Genomic DNA, 17,062 nt, shown 5'->3' on the forward strand with positions numbered 1-17,062 from the left:
GCCCCCGCCTCGCCCCGCTCAAAGACTAACGGTACCACCGTTCCCGGAACACACGCATAAATCGTGCGTTCCTCGCAATCTCAACATCAGAAAATCCGCGCTAAATGATTCTTTTTGGTAAATCAAGAAAAGTTGTAGGCTCCAAATGGAGAGAAGGCGCACGGCGCGTATTTATAGAATCGACGACACAGTAGATCGGCTCTCGCCGTAAGTGGAGGAGCGTGACGCGCGGACTTACGCAATTAATCCGTCGCAGAACTTGCGAGCAACTCGAGTTGCAGAGGAAACGTTTCTGTTTTTGAACGTCGACCGATCGCTCGTTCGTCGATTCGACGGCACCGTCAGCACATTCGATCAAACTTTTACTTTTATCTAAAGTGCCGCGTGACACGTGGCTTGCATGGCGCGAACATTTCTAGCTTCTTGGTGCCCAAATCCGTAACGCACTGCTGACAATGATAAAAAGTATCTGAAGATAGAGAATTCGACCAAGGATAAACATTGGGCAGGATAAACTTGCGTCGGCCATTGTTCGCTGCTGCACTAGTTGGACGAACTTTAACGGACTTGGCAACTTTCACTGATGTTGGGACACGCGATGCGCTAACGCGAGACCGCGAGCTGTCGACACTCTCGCAATAAGCCGAGCCCCGAAGGATTTACCGAGTATTTACCGAGGATTCACAGAGGATTTGCTCGAGCAACTCGAATAACCCAGTGGAATATTAGCCGGATGATATGCGTGTATGGAAGCAAAGGAAATCTTCTCCAGCCGGTGGAAAAGCTAGAAGAGGAAGAAGAGGAGGCTCCGTGAAATCATCTAATCACCTGTTTCAACATCCTGGGTAGACCAGCCGAAACGATAATCCAGACAAAGGCGGCAGAGCGCACTGCTCTCTCTCTCTCTCTCTCTCTCTCTCTCTCTCTCTCTCTCTCTCTCTCTCAGTCGGTAGTCGTGCGACAGCCTCCGTCGCGCAAAGAGTCTTTGCCTTTTGACTCTTTTTTCGTTATAACTTTATAAGGCACTCGGGGGAAAGAAACAGTGAAAGCAGTGAAAGCACTCGGTAACGACAAGGTATATTCTCGGTATTTCTACTGGTTCTACAGCAGCTATTCTGCTTGGCAAAGAACGATGCAAAGAATGACGCTTAACATTCAGGAACCATTGGCGCGATCGAGAGATCAAAAGATGAAAAGATGAAAAGATGAAAGCGTTCAGTGGGGTAGCTCTGCACGAGGGAACGCTCGAAGGACTTAAAGAAGCTTCCCAATTGAAAGGTGCCGCGCAGTCGAGGCCTGGCGTCAGTCGGACTCAGGCTCAGAGGAACTGAACGGAACGACCGAACGTACGGAGGAAGAGCGGCGTCCGTTCGGCTCCTCCGTTACTCATTATGGATTCAGGTGACGTGTCGACGTCGAGTCGGAAATGGACGCCTATACATGGTGCGCGTAATTCCGAAACTTTCCGGAAAAATGAACGTGTCCTCTGGAAGTCCCCTTCTCCTGAACCGCAGCGAACGGGCTGCACCTTGCGTGGATCGAACCGCGCCGTCCAACAAGGCTCTGCTTGAGGTCGACGGAATCCAGAGCGGGGCGCCTTGATGGTCGAAGTGCAGGTCGAAGTGCAGCGCCTGACCTTCCACGGCTCCTGCTTTTTCCTTTTTCGGAGAAACGAAGGAAAGGGACGTCTGGGCAGCTGGATATGAATATTGAAGGAGGTTGTTTGGCTTTCAGGTGGCAGCAAAGTACGATGCTCCGAATCGACGATGGAGGTTGAGATCGCAAGGAGCAGTCCCGAGGCGAGGATATACCTGCAGCAGCTCAAGGACTATCCAGGTAGGAAGCGAGGGAACCAAGAGCCGATGTAGCGCACAGTAGTTGCACGTAGGAGGGATGCGCCTACCGCCTAATCCTCCTCACTGGTTCACTGGTGTGACAGGCGGTAGCCTCCCGATCTACTTTTTCCATGTTCCGCATATATATGCACCAGGTTGCCAGGTTGCCAGGTTACCAGGTTACCGTGCCGATTAGCTCGCGAGGAGCGATTAGCTCTTTTTAGCTGCGCCCTCCCACGCTGCGCGTCCCTCGCGCACGTCGCAATCCGACGACGCCCTTAAGGAACCGGATTTCTTCTGCTCGCAGATGAAGCCTGCAAGCCAAGACTCAGCGACACCGTCGCTACCTTCGCCCTGTCGCTCCTTGAGCAGGACATGCCGCGTTGCGGGATTACGCGTGTTCTCAACAAAGTCACGGTAAGATCGTTAGCTAATCGGTTATCGAAAACTAAAGGATATCGGAGCTCCTGACAAGCGGCCTGGTGTGCGTAGGGTCAGAAGGTCTTTTACCACCGGGTCGTAATGGAGGAGCCGGCTGATTCGAGCAAGCACACCTTCACCGTGACGTGCGTCATCACGGAAGTCCTCGTCCAGCCAGGAATCTCAAGGACGACGAATCACACGGCCGTAAGACGGAGTGTCCTTCCGGCAGAGTTTCAGGAGCCCGAGTAAGTTTTCGCCTCTCTCTCTCTCTCTCTCTCTCTCTCTCTCTCTCTCTCTCTCTCTCTCCCTCTCTCTCACTAGTTACGCAACAGAGAAAAAAGAATAGCCATCGTCCAAACACTAAATAAATTAGCGCAAAGTCGACGCGAGGTAAACGCCGCTATGAAGTGTTTAATTAAGAATTGCAGGTCGAATGCGTGCGTGCGTGCGTGCGTGCGTGCGTGCGCAACACACGCGCGCACGTCTCCTCGCAGCCCTCAATATTTCTAGTCTCCGCATTCTTTGAGCTTCTTATACCTTCTTGCGCCATCCACTGGATGTAGCTGCCGGGTTGTTGGCTGACCGATGACGATTAACTCTCCACGATATGATTCAGCGTGATCGAGATCCTCGACGAGTGTCAAGGAAACGCTCCCGTGCCGACGCTAGGAGTTGGCGTCAGGCAGGGCGGCACTCTGGTCACCGGCGAGCTGAACGTCAGTCCTGGGACCCCTTTGCAAATGGAGATCTTCCTAGACAGAGTATCGGCGCCAATCTACGGACTCCTCGTCACCTATATGCAGGTTACAGACACGAAAACGCAGGAAGAAACGATAATCTTCAATGGGTAACAATGCGTAGCGCCATTTTCAATTGATTCCCGAAATTCTCACGCATTTCTTATTCCTCTCTTTCAGTTGCTCCGTCGATCCGTATCTCTTCGAGAACTTTAATACCGTCGACGGGGACTTCCTGACCGCCAAGTTTCGCGCGTTCAAGTTCCCCGAAAGCACCTACGTCCAGTTTCGCGGCATCGTCAACGTTTGCCTCGACAAATGCCAGGGCGTAAGCTACGATTTCTTTTGGCCCTCCTTTCTACTTTCTTCCTTCTCCCGAAACTTGTCGAATTGCTCGTCCTACAGATCGAATGCAGCAATGGGCAGGTGGGCTACGGTCGCAAGCGGCGTGCCGTCCCCTTTGCTGCCAACGAGAAGAACAAAGTCTTCGAGGTGACCATGTCGACATTCATCAAGATGGACTTTACGGATGACGTAAAGATGGATCGATGTAAGGAATCGGAGATTGCCGAAGGGAGCCGCCTCGGCTCGCCTTAAGATCGCAAATGACTTCTTTGCTCGTTGCAGCTCTCTCGGAATTCATCCGCAAGGCTGAGAACGCGACGCGCGAAAGACCCGTGATGGCCGAGCAAATCAAGGAACACTTTGAGTACAAGGTAGTTGAAACGGATAGGAACGCTACCAGCGGGACGACGTTCGCTGCTCCCCTGAGCGTCATCCTCTTCCTCGTCCTCCACGTCCATCTTTAACACTTTTCACGTGACAAGCACTTCCGCGTCTTGTCCCGAACCTGTAATGGTGCATTTAGTATGTTGCTCGCGTAAGACACCTCGTGTCTCACGGCTAAAGGAAGAGTCGAACGAAGAGGATGGATTAGTTAGAATGTTAAACGAGTCATGTGATACTAAACTGTACAATATTTTCTAGCGAGTAACCGACATGAAACATTGAAAGCATCCGGCTTAACAAGAATCTAAAAGAACGCTCGACCTGATAAGCAAGCAAATAATCAACCGGTTAGGCGATTTCTCCGCTCAGCGACCGCCATCATTTTCTCATGAACTCTTAGCCGCTTTTTCCTAATTTTGCTTCGCGACATTCCCGGAACCCAGAAAATTGGCCTTTGCGAGCGGAGAGTGTCGAGGACGTAGTCTTACGATTATGTACTTTTACATGGGGCACTTCCCATTCACTTTAGTACGATACCTAATGCCATTGGCCCTTAACCCCAATAACATCGATTAACGCATTCGCGTAAAATAACTTGAAATATATGGGAAAATATTTTGAAAACAAAAAAAAATAAATTTACTACTTCAAAGGCTGATTTGTATTTTGTATTCAAAATGTCCTTACATGTATAATTGGTGTATTAATTATAAATGTATCGACAAAAAAAATACATTAATGGCACTAAAAAAATGATGAAAGAAGTCTGAAGTAAAATGATTGTCAAAAATTGGTGAGCCAGTGTAAATTGCGATCGACTTCACATTCGGAATATTCCAAAGACCGTGTCAGGTATAGGAGCGTTCAAGGTGGCAGCAAGGCTCAATCCGAGGACCGTTCTAGTGTCGACAGGATCGATGACGCCGTCGTCCCAAAGTCTGAAAGAAAATAATGTATAGAAGGAATATGGAAAAACAAAAAGAAAGAAAAGAAAAGAAGAAATTCGAAATGACAATCCATTACCTCGCACTGGAGTAATAGGGGCTCCCCTCGTTTTCGAATTGCTCGATTATTGGCTTCTTCAGATTGTCCTCCTCCTCCGTGCTCCAGGTCTTCTTATCGCGAAGGCGCTGATCGCGTGTGATCTGCGCCAGAACGCCCGCCGCCTGTTCGCCGCCCATGACGGATATTCTCGAGTTCGGCCAGGAGTAGAGGAAGCGCGGCGAGTACGCTCTTCCGCACATTCCGTAATTCCCAGCGCCGTAAGATCCTCCGATGATCAACGTAATTTTGGGGACCTGAGCGCAGGCCACGGCGGTCACCATCTTGGCGCCATTCTTGGCGATGCCTCCGGATTCGGCCTCGCGACCAACCATAAATCCTATTGCGTCCAAGAGAGAGCAGAGTTATGATTCGGATAAGGTTGGAACGGAGACAAAACGGAATAACGAGAGGAGAGAACGTGCCCGTTATATTCTGCAGGAAGACCAAAGGGACTTTTCGTTGGGCGCACAGTTGCACAAAGTGAGCTCCCTTGAGCGCGGACTCCGAGAAGAGGACCCCGTTGTTGGCGACTATTCCCACAGGGAAACCGTGAATCCTGGCGAATCCCGTAACGAGCGTCTCCCCGTACTGCGCCTTAAACTCGTGAAACCTAGAAGAGTCGACTATCCGCGCGATTACCTCCTTCACGTCGAATGGCCGCTTCAGATTGTCCCCGACGATTCCATAAATCTCGTCGACGGCGTGCAGCGGCGGCTCGAATTCTCCCTCGATTCGCAGGTCGAGCGAAGGTGCCACGTGATTGAGGTCACTCACGATTCTGCGCGCCAAGTGAAGAGCGTGCGAATCGTCGATCGCGTAGTGGTCCGTCACGCCGGATGTGCTGCGAAAGAAAATCCTCCGTCACTCGAAAGGCAAATCGAGCACGCACAGGCGAGCCAGTTCGTCTCCCGCGCTGGGTCGAGCGTACCGGCAATGCAGGGCGGCTCCTCCAAGATCTTCGGCAGTAACGTCCTCGCCGGTGGAGGCCTTCACGAGTGGCGGCCCAGCCAAGAAGATTGTGCCTTGCTCTCCAATAATAATATTCTCATCCGCCATAGCGGGCACGTAGGCCCCACCGGCAGTGCAGCTGCCCATCACCACCGCGATCTGGCCGATTCCCGCAGCGCTCATCCTCGCCTGATTGTAAAAGATCCGACCAAAGTGATGCTTGTCGGGAAAGACGTCGGCCTGTCGCGGCAAGTTGGCGCCGCCGCTATCGACCAGATAGATGCAAGGCAACCTGTTCTCCTGTGCGATTTCCTGGGCGCGCAGGTGCTTCTTCACCGTGACGGGGTAGTAGCTGCCACCCTTGACGGTGGCATCGTTAGCCACTATTACGCACTCCTTCCTGTCGCGAGGCGAAAACAGGAGGGGGGAAACGTAGAAAGGAAAAAAGGTAAAAAAAAAGAGAAAAACAGAATCGTATAGTCTTGTCGCCGCAAAGAGGTCTAAGTCATATAAAATTTAAGCAAGCGCGTTCAGTCGTGCCTCACCCTTTTATCCTACCGATTCCTGTAATTATTCCGCCGGCCGGGACTTCCTCCTCTCCGTACATCTGATAACCAGCGAGTTGCGAGAACTCGAGAAACGGCGAGCCCTCGTCCAGAAGTAAATTTATTCGGTCACGAGGTAGCAGCTTCCCTTTTCTGGTGTGCCGTTCCTTGGCTTTTTGCCCACCACCCTCGATTATCTTTGCCACATTCGATTTCAATCGATCCACTAAGGCGCTCATACGGACATAATTTTCCTGGCGATCCAGTAAAAGCAAAAAGTCTTAAAAACATTAACAACGTGTTGACTGGGTAATATGTGGTTATAATTGATTTGTAATAGGGTACATTCTTATTCCTAATCCTTATGATCATATTTCTCAAGATATACATATGTATATCGCACTGTCTCGAGAACTATACGAAGCAACTTAACTCGAAAATGTCGAAATACTTGTACTCCGATGTATACCTAAGATATACATATGCTAAGAGTAATTGAGATCATAACATTTCTTGTAAAAAAAATAGAGTAACAACCACTGCACTGACTACACTCTAGCATTCCAACAGATCCGAATGTCATGACAAGTCTAAATAACGGCCATAGTATAAACGCCTAAATCGAGACGTCTTCAAGATGTATTCAAGATTATTCTACCAGCTGAGCTATAATTGCTTTTGCACCGTCTTATTCTCTTACACGGTATTAATGTCATCGTCTGATTTCACTTTATCGTCTCAATTGCAAATGAGGTGAAGCATTCAAGGCCACGAATGCTGAGGAAAACAACATTAGATAACGAGCCGATAAGGGCTCCATTAATTCACACTGCTACACGTGTTAGAAGACACGCGTAACTCTGAAAAAGCCATCAAGATTTATATGTCTCGAAAATTCATCGAATTCTTACAAAACGTGAACCACGTGATTCGCAATTGTCGTGTATGCCTATACGAAATAAGACTTAGCATAAAACGAAAAGATTTGTACGCAATAAATCCAGAGTAGCAGTTTACTCAAGCTCGCTACGAGATTGTCTGACCTGGTAAACCGGCGAGTTGGAATCCTGAGTTGTTCCAATAATCGATGCTTCTTGGTGATACCGTCTTATCACTGAACGTAAACGCACGGCCAAGGGGACACTTCTTCGTAACATCCTTCCGAATTTCGACAAAGTTTCTGGTACAAGTAGTTAGCACTATAACGAAACAACGAAATTGTCTGATGATGATAATCCTATTCAGATACTGAAAAAAACACACGCCGTCCTCTAAGCTGGGTTTGCGCACAAAAGATGGCGTTGAATCCGACTTCTGGAACGAGCTCACTTTTCTCATTGTCAGCTAATATTGTTCACTAAAATCTATTCGCATTTTGCATTTACCTTTTAAACCCGATAGAAAGTAAATAAGTTTTGCAATGGATGCTTAAAAACAATAATTGCGTGACGTTACTTTTACATGCATTAATATCGAAAAATTACAAAAGATGGCAGTAGTATGACGTGTACTAGTTGGTCTGTCTCATTACCTACATTTTCTGCATTTTTCAAAAATTTCATATTCTTATTGGATGATATTTTTAAGCAACTAATGAGAATTTGCACTTTTTTAAAAGTAAAAAAAAAAGTGTAATTAACGATTGTTAACGACAGAACAGACCTAACGAGTATACATATACCAAAGATGTATATACAATACCATGATGTCACTGACAATCACGTATCACAATCAACACTTTCGTTGTTGGTCGTGTGAGGATGTGTTGATAGTTATTGCCCCGCCGTAGAGATGGGTTTTTCCCGGAAGGCCACATATGTACAATGTCCAGGAGATTAATAAGGCGAGAATAAATGTTGAGGCGCAGCTCTTCCTGCGCATAAACGTGGTGGCTGGCTTCTCAAGACATCACTCGCGTGAGATCGGCAGCAGCGAAAGTGTTAATACGCAATATATGTAGAGAGAAATACCTATGAGGCAAGAATCAAATTATATTGGATACTTGTCATTTGATCTGCTTTAAACGGACCGTCAGTCTTCGATCAAGTTTTTAACACGAACAAGATATACATATATACAAGATCATCAATTATGAAAATGCCAAGCCTTAGGAATCTAATACGTGCACCCATAAAGGTAAATGACTCAATACTATTTCTCTCGTTATTAATACTATCTTATGGTACAGTCGTGAAAAAATAACGAACGTCAATAATCAGTCTTTGCTGTCATACTGAAACATTTTTTTCGGTGCATTGCTGTTCACTGTGTTTTCATTGTTACTTTGATCCTCCCTCTTGATAGAAGTATTATATTTCAATACCGAATAGTCAAAGTTTTTAATATATGAAGTTATATTGAAATTCATGTATGGGACAGGAAAACAATAATTAGTGTAGACATTCACGTTATTTTAAAATAGTATACCTTGGGTTATAGTCCTTGATGGTGCCTTTATAAATTTTACCTCTTCTTCTTTGTTCCCCAGTGTATTTTCTGCGGTCATCTTGTGCTTCTTTATTGGTAAGATTTTATTCTTAATTTCACAGTAGTATCCTATTAATAATTATTGTAACTTATTTACCTAAATATAAGTACCGAAGTGAGAAGTCTAAGTAAAAGAACTTTACAGGATTTTACAAATACCATACATTACACAATTTACACTTGTGTATAATTTATTGTTCTTTGTGACACTATTTTGGGCAACTGAAAATACAGAATCGGATGAGCCTCTACAGTTTGTAAGTCATAGTATCAGAGGAAACTATCAAGAGTTCATAATAATAGATGTATCACAATTTAATTACAGGCAATCTGGATAAATGTTATATCTATAATATTTGAGGGGTCTGTACTCATAAGTTATCCCGATGGAGTCTTGTCGAGTAAGTTGATGCTAAGTGTACATTCAATTCTCAGAATAACTTTTATTTTCATTTTTACTACATTAAATGCATAGATTATGGTTTTTTTCTTAAGTAACTTATGTATTAACTTAATTTTATAAATTTACAGGTTATGGTTACTATTATGGGGTGACATTAATAATGAGTCTTCTTATGCGAATATTTACAAGCATAAGCTTGTACATGATCGGACGAGCACGGAATGAAGCTGTGGCTGGAATGTTTTCAAGCAGTCCAATGACGGGTTAGTGAAACTTGACTGATCTCCACGTACAGTGATAGTTGATTTTTCATAAATTGCGCATTTTATTAGTGACCAAGATGGAGGAAGCAAATGGTGCACATTAACCCATTCTGTAAATCTGTGACTACTGGAATTTAATGAGAGCGAAAGGTTCATCAGACCGCAAAGTAACAGTTGTATGACATGAAGAAACTGTAGTTGCACTTCATATTTGAAGATCAAAAGCGTCCTTTTGGGATTTGAAAGGAAGAGATAGGTATACACAATTTCATGCAAGATTATACATTTATTTTTTCTTGAAGTTTATATGTACATTAATAAATATCTGTTGTAAAATATCAATTATATTCATTTTTTATGATGTAATTAAAATTTACTGTGCAAAGATAAGATGCCAGTGTTAAACTCGTTTTCTCAAATTAAATAAGGGTGGCAAAATTGCGATCGGTCGCAATGATCCCAATCAGAATGGTTGCAATTCGGAATATGGAAATATAGATTAATATGTGCAAAATTCCAGCAGAGGCGCCACCAGTAGCGCGTAGGAAGCTCAATCCGTGATTCTTGGCAGCTGGGGCAGTTCAGTAGTGTGAGTGACGTCGGGAGGGTGGCTCCGCGCGCGGCCGCTCCGCGAAACCGACCCATTGGATGTTCGGAAACATGGCGGCCAGCGACGACGAGCCGATGCATCTCTACGAAGTTTTTCAAAACTGCTTCAATAAGATCGCCAACAAGCAGCCTGGTGAGTTTGAGAAGACATAGCAGTGTATTGTAGACATAAGATTGGGCAGTGGTGAACAAGTGAAATCATCAAGAACTCTTGGAAAAAAAGCGAGTTTACGTGAGCGTGTGTGTCGTGTTTCAAGCCGTCTTGAGAGAGCCGCGAGGCATTTCTCGTGGAAAACCCCGCGTACGTATACGCCACGCTGACAAATATTTGACAATCGCGTTATCAATTCCAGACTAATCTGTCGTCTCTCTAATTTCATGCTTATTCGCGAGTCAAGATTCCTTTTTTTCAGAGCCAGGCCGTCTGTGTTTTGGTTCGCTTGTCAATGCATGGACAGTGCTGCCATCCCGGCATCTTCCTTGAGTTTCGGTCAGTCATACCCTATATATTCGGTACCTATCACCGTGCTTTTTGCAGCCTCTGTTTTCTTAACGGTTCATGCTAATGTTAATACGATGCTCTTCTCGCTCTTGCTTGCAATTTGCCAAGCTTCACGTCAAACTGCGACTCGTTCATCTCTGCTCTTTCTTCCTTCTTTCTTAAATACACCACCTTCGTACTCTCTATTCCGAAATGTGTGTTATCCTTTGGCAGTATTCCTCTCATTCTCGGGGTTCGCCTTTTCACGTGTTTGTCCTATCTCTCTTGGAAATGCAGCTCCTCCCAGCTATTCTCGTGTTCTTTTGTCTTGGAATCAGTATGCGAGGCACCCACGTGTATCCGCATGCACTTGCCTGTCACGACTCACGGATGTGTGGGGAACGAGTCTCTTCGATAGGATTTGAAATTTCGGAATGCTATTGTTGCTGGAAAAGTCATAGTTCAAACTCTTAATATTTAGCCGAATCTGTGTTTTCGCGGCGAATTTTTACGAGGTGAACGTCATTTCGACAAACTTGTCAAAGATTTCTCATAGTCAGAGAAGACGGCCGTCATGAGTTTATTCCTTTCCTACGAACGTCCTTTATCTCCGTCGGCATAATCTTAAATACCTGCGACGCGCAATTGAGACAGTCGATAAAGATCAGATAACAGTATCCGATGCCACAGACGAATGATCATGCTAAACCACAAAATTGAATGTCCACGAGAACTGGCAGCCTCGAAGAGATGCTCGAGCAGGTTACTAGCTTCTATTTCGAAGCGTGCTTCTGATTATTTTCGTGGCGCTTCCGCGTGGGAATGTTTAGCCCTCTGCCGAATTTCATGAAGATTCAGAGAAACACCAGTTGAACTTGGTCAGGATGAATCGCGATTTAAGACGATGCTGAGCTGCGGCAATTAGGATGGAAATTATTCTACCTTTTCCTTACTCGGCGTATGTGTGTGAAAAGTCTAGTGAGCTAGGTGGCCGGATAGTTAGTTGCTTGGCTTGTTGACTGAGACTCGGAATGTTTGTTTGGATTGAAAGACGTTGTTTAGATGCGACTCTGCTGCGTGGATCGCGTCAGCCATTGAGAAGCGCCATCGAGGATAGCTTTTCTAGTCGAATTCTTCCTGCCGTTTCCTCGGGTTGCGTTATCGCCTGTGTACCTACTTCACTCCTGGGCATCCGATGTCATGACCTGTACCAATTGTATTTCGTCGATCCCCTCAGGTCAGTGCCGACTGGAAAACTTCGGACATTTATTTTTACCAAGGCTCTTCTAAATTTCGTTGAGTCGAGATCACGAGCCCGAGAGCATCCTGCTGTATAATTCGATTTATTAGGTAAATTCCGTGAACGAATTGCGAGAGTGTCCAGCAGTGGTTTATCTTTGTGCGACCTTCCAAAACTAATGAGATGAGATGAGCCTTACGAAGGGCAGAAGGATTAAAAGACAGGAAGGATTTCTTTTAATAGTTTTTTCGAAATACATGTGTCGCTGTGGCAGGTGCCGTCGCTGCTCGGAGCTTCGCGACGCCTTAACGTCCCAAGACTCTTTGAAGGCCTTTCGCGCGGTATTTTAGGTCGTATTTTCGTAATTTTTAAATTCCGATGGAATTTCTGGAAATTCTGGAATTACTGTAATCGCTGCCGGATCTCTTTGGCTACTCAACATCAGTTAGCTCCATTCGTGCACCTCTGTATCCATCTTGCGACCATCAGCGATCGTGTCTCATTCGTTGGCTCATTTCTCGGAAACGTAAACACTGGGGCTTGCAGCAAAATAAGCCGAATGAAATGACGTCCCAGTCGGCGAACACGTTGAGCCAATGTTAGGCTGCTTGAAAATTGTTCAATTCAATCGGACCAGACAATAAAAAGGACTATACAATATAGAGCAAGCGATTCTTGCACCGCTTCGCTTCGACTTGGAAGTGAAGGCCGATTCTCATGCATCGCTGGGATTGGTGCAATACGCGCGTGGTTGGGCTACGGCGAACGCCGCAATCAAGACAAAACACACGGGCTGCGGAGCCTCCGAGCGAGGGAATGTCACCCTGACGCACCTGCCTCTCGGTCTCTCGGTCTCTCGGTCTCTCTCGCTCTACCCTTCTCGGCTTCATCTCCCGATTTGACTTCTGCCTCCCATTAAGCGTCCACAGTCCTATCGACATCACTTACACACTAATTGAGCTGCGTGAAGTCGCTCTGGAGTTTTCCAAATTTAATATTCTTCACCCATCCGCGTTTCCCCCGTCTTGTCGAGGAGTGCGCGGTGTCGCTCGGGTTGGAAATTTCGGCGAAGACTCGAACGGCAGCGACAATGATGGCGGCGATGGCGGCTTTAGCGGCTTTAGCAGCGGCAGCAGGCGGGCGAAAGGGCAAACGGAAGGATTGGCGCGTGCGATTCCCAGAGGTTTTCGGAGGTTCTCAATGTACTTGGCGCAAATCAGTCGATCCTGATGATCCTGGCGATGACGATGACGATGACGATGACGATGACGGTGCAGATTGACTTGTGTCGAGTTGAGGAGAAACTCTCGTTAAATTATTGCATGTGTGCGAGTGGAACATATATTGCTGTAATCTACGCGCATACGTATATGCGCGCGAAGGAGAGAGGGAGGGTCGAGAACCATAGAGAGAGAGAGAGAGAGAGAGAGAGAGAGAGAGAGAGAGATATGGCTGAGGAGCATCTGCTTCCTTTCTCCCGCCCTTCTGACTCTCTTCTTGGGCATTATTTTTCTACCCTCGCTACGGTTCTTCTCTCATCCCCGACGACTTGGTCCTCCTCAGGCATTCAGGCATCCTGGCCTGGCATTCGGGCACACTGGCCCTCACGTCAGCGGATCGCTGCGGATTGACATACAGAAATTGTCAGGCGCTCGTGATATTTGACAACTTGTTACGAATTTTACTGTTTAGTGAATTTTAGTGGTTAGTACTGCAATGAAGATCTTTCCCCATTCCCGGAGGCCGGTCCTCTGAAACTGCTCGCCGCCCCACTGTCTCCAAGGAACGAAATGCGAAGAACGTATCGACAATGCGTGTCGCCGTTGCTTTGGTTCCCGCGCGACTCGCGTTGGGCCCGAAGTCTTCTTAACATTCGCGAGTCAACAGCAAGAATTTTGTACATCGACCTGCTGAAACTCAAAGTCCTCAAGAGCCGGACGAATGTTCATCGTCGCATAGATAGGATCGTGTCTCTTAGTAGCTCGACTGAAACTACCACAGTGCCACCCCACTGTGGGGCCTCATATCCTCGTTTCCTCTGATCCATAGGCGTAACATCACCCGTTCTCAACTTGCATTCGGATTGCGTCGGAATGATAATCGGGATCGCGATTGTCGACTCCCTCGTCTCGACCGAGTTACCCGAAACTCTCGGGAGCGCCCGGAGCCATTATTTTCAAGGATTTTGATCAATGCATTCGTTATCGGACGAGCGTCGGGAGTTCAGGCATCTTCGGGACTGCTGAAGTTATCACTATATAAAATCATAGTACACCTGACGTAAACCGTACCGTTTGAATTGGTTCAGCATCGTGCATCGTGCATTCTCCCACTCGGCGGGAAGTGGACATCTGGCCAGATTTCACGAGGCACGGGGCCTGCTCTGCACAGTCTGTCCTCGAGGAGACAGACCTGTATACGGTTAACGGAACAGACGCGCGTTCGGCGCAGCGGCGATCTGGCTCCCGGTCCACGGGATCCCCGATGGCCGTCGTCATTTGTTGGCAGGTCGCGTCGGTTTGAGCTGCCGTCGGGAATCCGAGGGAATCGCGGATTGGGAAACGTGAATGCGGAAAATGTCAAGGGCGCAGATTGTCGCGAAGAAGAGAAATGGTAGCGCAGCCGTGTCGGGTCGGACTTCACCTGCTGAACGTTTCGGGCTTACGACCCGCGAGCCCTTTGGAAACTCCCCTTCGTGCATGAGCGCCCAACAAATGTGGAACGAAAATCCAAAAAGATTCGGAAGGCGGAAGTGCGAAAGAGCAGAAGATTTGGCTGTATGTCGTAGAGACACACGTGGTTGGCGCGTGCGGCACAAGAAGGCGCTTCACCGTCTGCGCCGTGTTCCTCTCAATCTCGATTTCCATCGCACCCTTGCGCCTCCCAGCCTCCCAGCCTCCCAGCCTCCCAACTCACTGATTGCATCCGCGAAGCGACTCCACTCGTCCGCGCGGAAGAGAAGCCGCGATTCCGAGAGCGAAGCGACGCGTCGACTCGGTGCCCTCGCGTTTCTCGACTCCCCAATTTCGTCAAAATATCCGAAATTCGGCGATTAATACGGAATCGCATTAGACTCCAGATGCCGAAGCATCGCGCTGATCCTTGTTCCCGCGAACGCGAAACGAACTGACAACCACTGCGCGAGGGCCTGTTCCTCGAAGGCCCTCGGCAGCTACGCCTATGTGCCTCGGTGGGCCCCTTCTAGTGTAACGTGAACGAGGGGGGCGGCAGGGGGGCAGGGGGGCACTGGGCGAGCGACAGCTGCTCTGGCGGTCTCTCCCGTCGGCGCACCTTCCCTCGAATCCTCAGAGTCCCAGCCTCCCCGCGTCGCCCCTTCACCCCCGAGTTCCCCACCATTCCTGGGCCGGTCGCGTGGCAGCGCCAGGCTGCGTTTACGAAATGCACCTTCCACGCGTAGGTTCCGAATCGACAACTCGCCACGATCCTCTGGTTTCTTTGGCTTCGTCTTTCTCTCGCGCCTCGTCCTTATCGCCCGTGCCTCTCTCTCTCTCTCTCTCTCTCTCTCTCTCTCTTTTCCTGCTCCTCTCCACTCCTCTTTAGAGTGCGTACGTCGACTGACCAATCCGCCCCTTTCATTGTAGGTCGCCATGCCCGTTTTCGTTGATTGCGCATTCCACTCGAGGCTCATCCAGCCATCTTCGAAGATAACTTATCCGAGGAAACGTTCGGTTTCGAAAAATTTCCCAAGGCTCAAATACGGCGCGCGCGCGCGCCTCAACGGGAGTTTAAGTTCTTCCAATTGCATGATCCGCTCCAACAGATTCTTTGAGGGCTCCTGACCTATGTCCCATCCTGAATCGGAAGCATCCTATAGTTCTGGGCAAAGTCCAGAACTCACTTTGCGTGGACGATGGTTAAAAAGTCGAATAGGAATTATTTTGACTCAACGTCAACCCTGCTATCCCCGCCGGAAGCATCGAGAACCGGACGGAGCATAAGCGAGAGTCGGAATATGAGCTCGGTTGAGCACCAATGGCTACCTGAGTGGTTCACTATTTTTTCCCCAACTCCTCCTCCGCCCCTTCTGGAACAATCCACCACCCCCTTCAGCCGAGGGCAACGACGGCAACGACGGCACGGACTCCGATTCTTTTCTTCGTTGCGCGGTGATGCTGGGGGTTCACTTTAAATCTTACCTGCAAAGCAGGGAAGACCCTCTGAGTCGCGTGGCACTGTGGCAGTCCCATGCACCATCGGCACAAATGTGTATGTGCACACTCTGTGGAGACACACTCCCTCCCCTCCCCTCCCCTCTCCTCTTCCCCTAGAGAGCTCTGCGTGGTGGCACTAATTCCATAGACATTCTTTGACTATTGTTGTACTGCTCGCGTATCACAGCTCACAAAGAATTATTGATATAGGCATTTTTGTAATTCAACTCAATCGGAGAAACTTGGGGCTAAAGAGGTTGAGGTAAAAGCCCAGACGATCAGTTTCCCAAGCGAAGCCAGAGACCCGATTAGGAACGCTAGATCGAGCATCGTCCTGGTAATCTTATAGTTTGCGAGGAATTTTGGAAATTTGCAGAGGAGCGACATGCCGGGAGCGGAGTACGTGTTTAAGGCTCGAATATAATCCCGCGAGGCCAGCTCGAATGGTCCAGCCGAAGCACCGGAGGAAACGTTCTCTGGTTGCTCCTCTCTTCATCGTTCATCCGATCGGAATCGCGAGTTAACGCGAGCAGATTTATCTGTTACGTTACGTACTATCGCGTTATCGTAACTCAGCGAGATTGTCCGGCCGGTTCGGCGCACGTAGCGCTTCTAACGCGTGTAGCGTCTTACAAATTTCCTATCGCTCAACTGGCTCAGTCTCCTCGGGACACCATGCTCGAACACCATGCTCGAACACCACACCCATGCGATTAGCATACTCGCAACTCCGCGCCTCTCCGCGCCTCTCCGCGCCTCTCCGCGCCTCTAGACGGCCTTTCTTCCAAGATGCCTCGTCAGGTACGCGCGCGCACGAAACTCAGGCAGCCTGCGCACCCCGCGGCTCTCGCCAATCCAGGAATTCGTCATCCACCGAGTCTCTCGAGGCCTTTCGAATTTAACGAATTAGTTTGCGTGTGCCCGACCGACCGAATGCGAAGCAAGGAGGCCGACAGTAGATCACGATAGTCGAGCGGGACAGTCGCAGCTCTGAGGATGACACGGTGGTCCAGCGGCGGCCGGCGAGTAGCTTGTCCTTTGATGCATGATACTGCGGAGTCGGCACACGCTCCGCCAAACATGTCACGAACAAGCCCGAACTGTTAGGATTCATAGTTATCTCGACGAGCGTGCCAACCAGTCCCC

The 17,062-nt window shown here is 48.2% G+C and overlaps 4 protein-coding genes across 24 annotated transcripts in view; 3 read left to right on the top strand and 1 right to left on the bottom strand.

Annotated features, from left to right (window-relative positions):
- Window positions 1-4,377, top strand: part of LOC107273446 — a 7,388-nt gene extending 3,011 nt beyond the window's left edge. Inside the window, exons 2-8 of the mRNA XM_015751647.2 lie at window positions 1,735-1,836; window positions 2,143-2,252; window positions 2,328-2,503; window positions 2,875-3,105; window positions 3,176-3,323; window positions 3,401-3,545; window positions 3,623-4,377. Of these exons, the coding sequence (XP_015607133.1) occupies window positions 1,735-1,836; window positions 2,143-2,252; window positions 2,328-2,503; window positions 2,875-3,105; window positions 3,176-3,323; window positions 3,401-3,545; window positions 3,623-3,804 (1,094 nt within the window). The 3' untranslated portion in view covers window positions 3,805-4,377. The remainder of the gene's footprint in view (window positions 1-1,734; window positions 1,837-2,142; window positions 2,253-2,327; window positions 2,504-2,874; window positions 3,106-3,175; window positions 3,324-3,400; window positions 3,546-3,622) is intronic.
- On the bottom strand, window positions 4,363-8,086 carry LOC107273445 (methylcrotonoyl-CoA carboxylase beta chain, mitochondrial). The gene is made up of 7 exons (XM_015751646.2): window positions 7,963-8,086; window positions 7,305-7,460; window positions 6,262-6,515; window positions 5,697-6,116; window positions 5,191-5,609; window positions 4,748-5,105; window positions 4,363-4,662 (listed from the first exon to the last, which is right to left on the bottom strand). Exons 2-7 carry the CDS (start codon window positions 7,416-7,418, stop codon window positions 4,545-4,547), a joined length of 1,683 nt encoding a protein of 560 aa, XP_015607132.1. The 5' UTR covers window positions 7,419-7,460; window positions 7,963-8,086; the 3' UTR covers window positions 4,363-4,544.
- Window positions 8,087-8,094: 8 nt separating this feature from the next.
- LOC107273443 lies at window positions 8,095-9,574 on the top strand. The gene is made up of 6 exons (XM_025090797.1): window positions 8,095-8,397; window positions 8,750-8,784; window positions 8,894-9,005; window positions 9,074-9,149; window positions 9,280-9,414; window positions 9,484-9,574. Exons 1-6 carry the CDS (start codon window positions 8,353-8,355, stop codon window positions 9,516-9,518), a joined length of 438 nt encoding a protein of 145 aa, XP_024946565.1. The 5' UTR covers window positions 8,095-8,352; the 3' UTR covers window positions 9,519-9,574.
- The window catches only part of LOC112493599 (protein daughterless-like), a 53,275-nt gene continuing 45,743 nt past the window's right edge, over window positions 9,531-17,062 (top strand). For 20 of the 21 annotated variants that reach the window (XM_025090774.1, XM_025090775.1, XM_025090772.1 and 17 more), the window contains exon 1: window positions 10,024-10,156. In XM_025090774.1, coding sequence (XP_024946542.1) covers window positions 10,063-10,156 — 94 coding nt within the window. In that variant the 5' untranslated portion in view covers window positions 10,024-10,062. Of the gene's footprint in view, window positions 9,671-9,937; window positions 10,157-17,062 lie in introns of those variants that run through there. The other variant, XM_025090770.1, reaches the window with a different exon arrangement.

This window comes from Cephus cinctus, unplaced genomic scaffold (genome assembly GCF_000341935.2).
Source record: "Cephus cinctus unplaced genomic scaffold, Ccin1 Ccin1_scaffold1601, whole genome shotgun sequence".
NCBI lineage: Eukaryota > Metazoa > Arthropoda > Insecta > Hymenoptera > Cephidae > Cephus > Cephus cinctus.

What these genes read in the sequence shown, in the direction of transcription:
- LOC107273445 (XM_015751646.2), bottom strand. Translation starts at nt 7,418, where the DNA reads ATGTTACGAAGAAGTGTCCCCTTGGCCGTGCGTTTACGTTCAGTGATA. An exon ending in CCAACTCGCCGGTTTACCAG is followed by an intron (nt 6,516 to 7,304) that starts GTCAGACAATCT and finishes CTGGATCGCCAG; the next exon opens with GAAAATTATGTCCGTATGAG. An exon ending in GGAGCCGCCCTGCATTGCCG is followed by an intron (nt 5,610 to 5,696) that starts GTACGCTCGACC and finishes TTTCTTTCGCAG; the next exon opens with CACATCCGGCGTGACGGACC.
- LOC107273443 (XM_025090797.1), top strand. Translation starts at nt 8,353, where the DNA reads ATGAAAATGCCAAGCCTTAGGAATCTAATACGTGCACCCATAAAG. An exon ending in TAATACGTGCACCCATAAAG is followed by an intron (nt 8,398 to 8,749) that starts GTAAATGACTCA and finishes TTTGTTCCCCAG; the next exon opens with TGTATTTTCTGCGGTCATCT. An exon ending in TTCAAGCAGTCCAATGACGG is followed by an intron (nt 9,415 to 9,483) that starts GTTAGTGAAACT and finishes GCATTTTATTAG; the next exon opens with TGACCAAGATGGAGGAAGCA.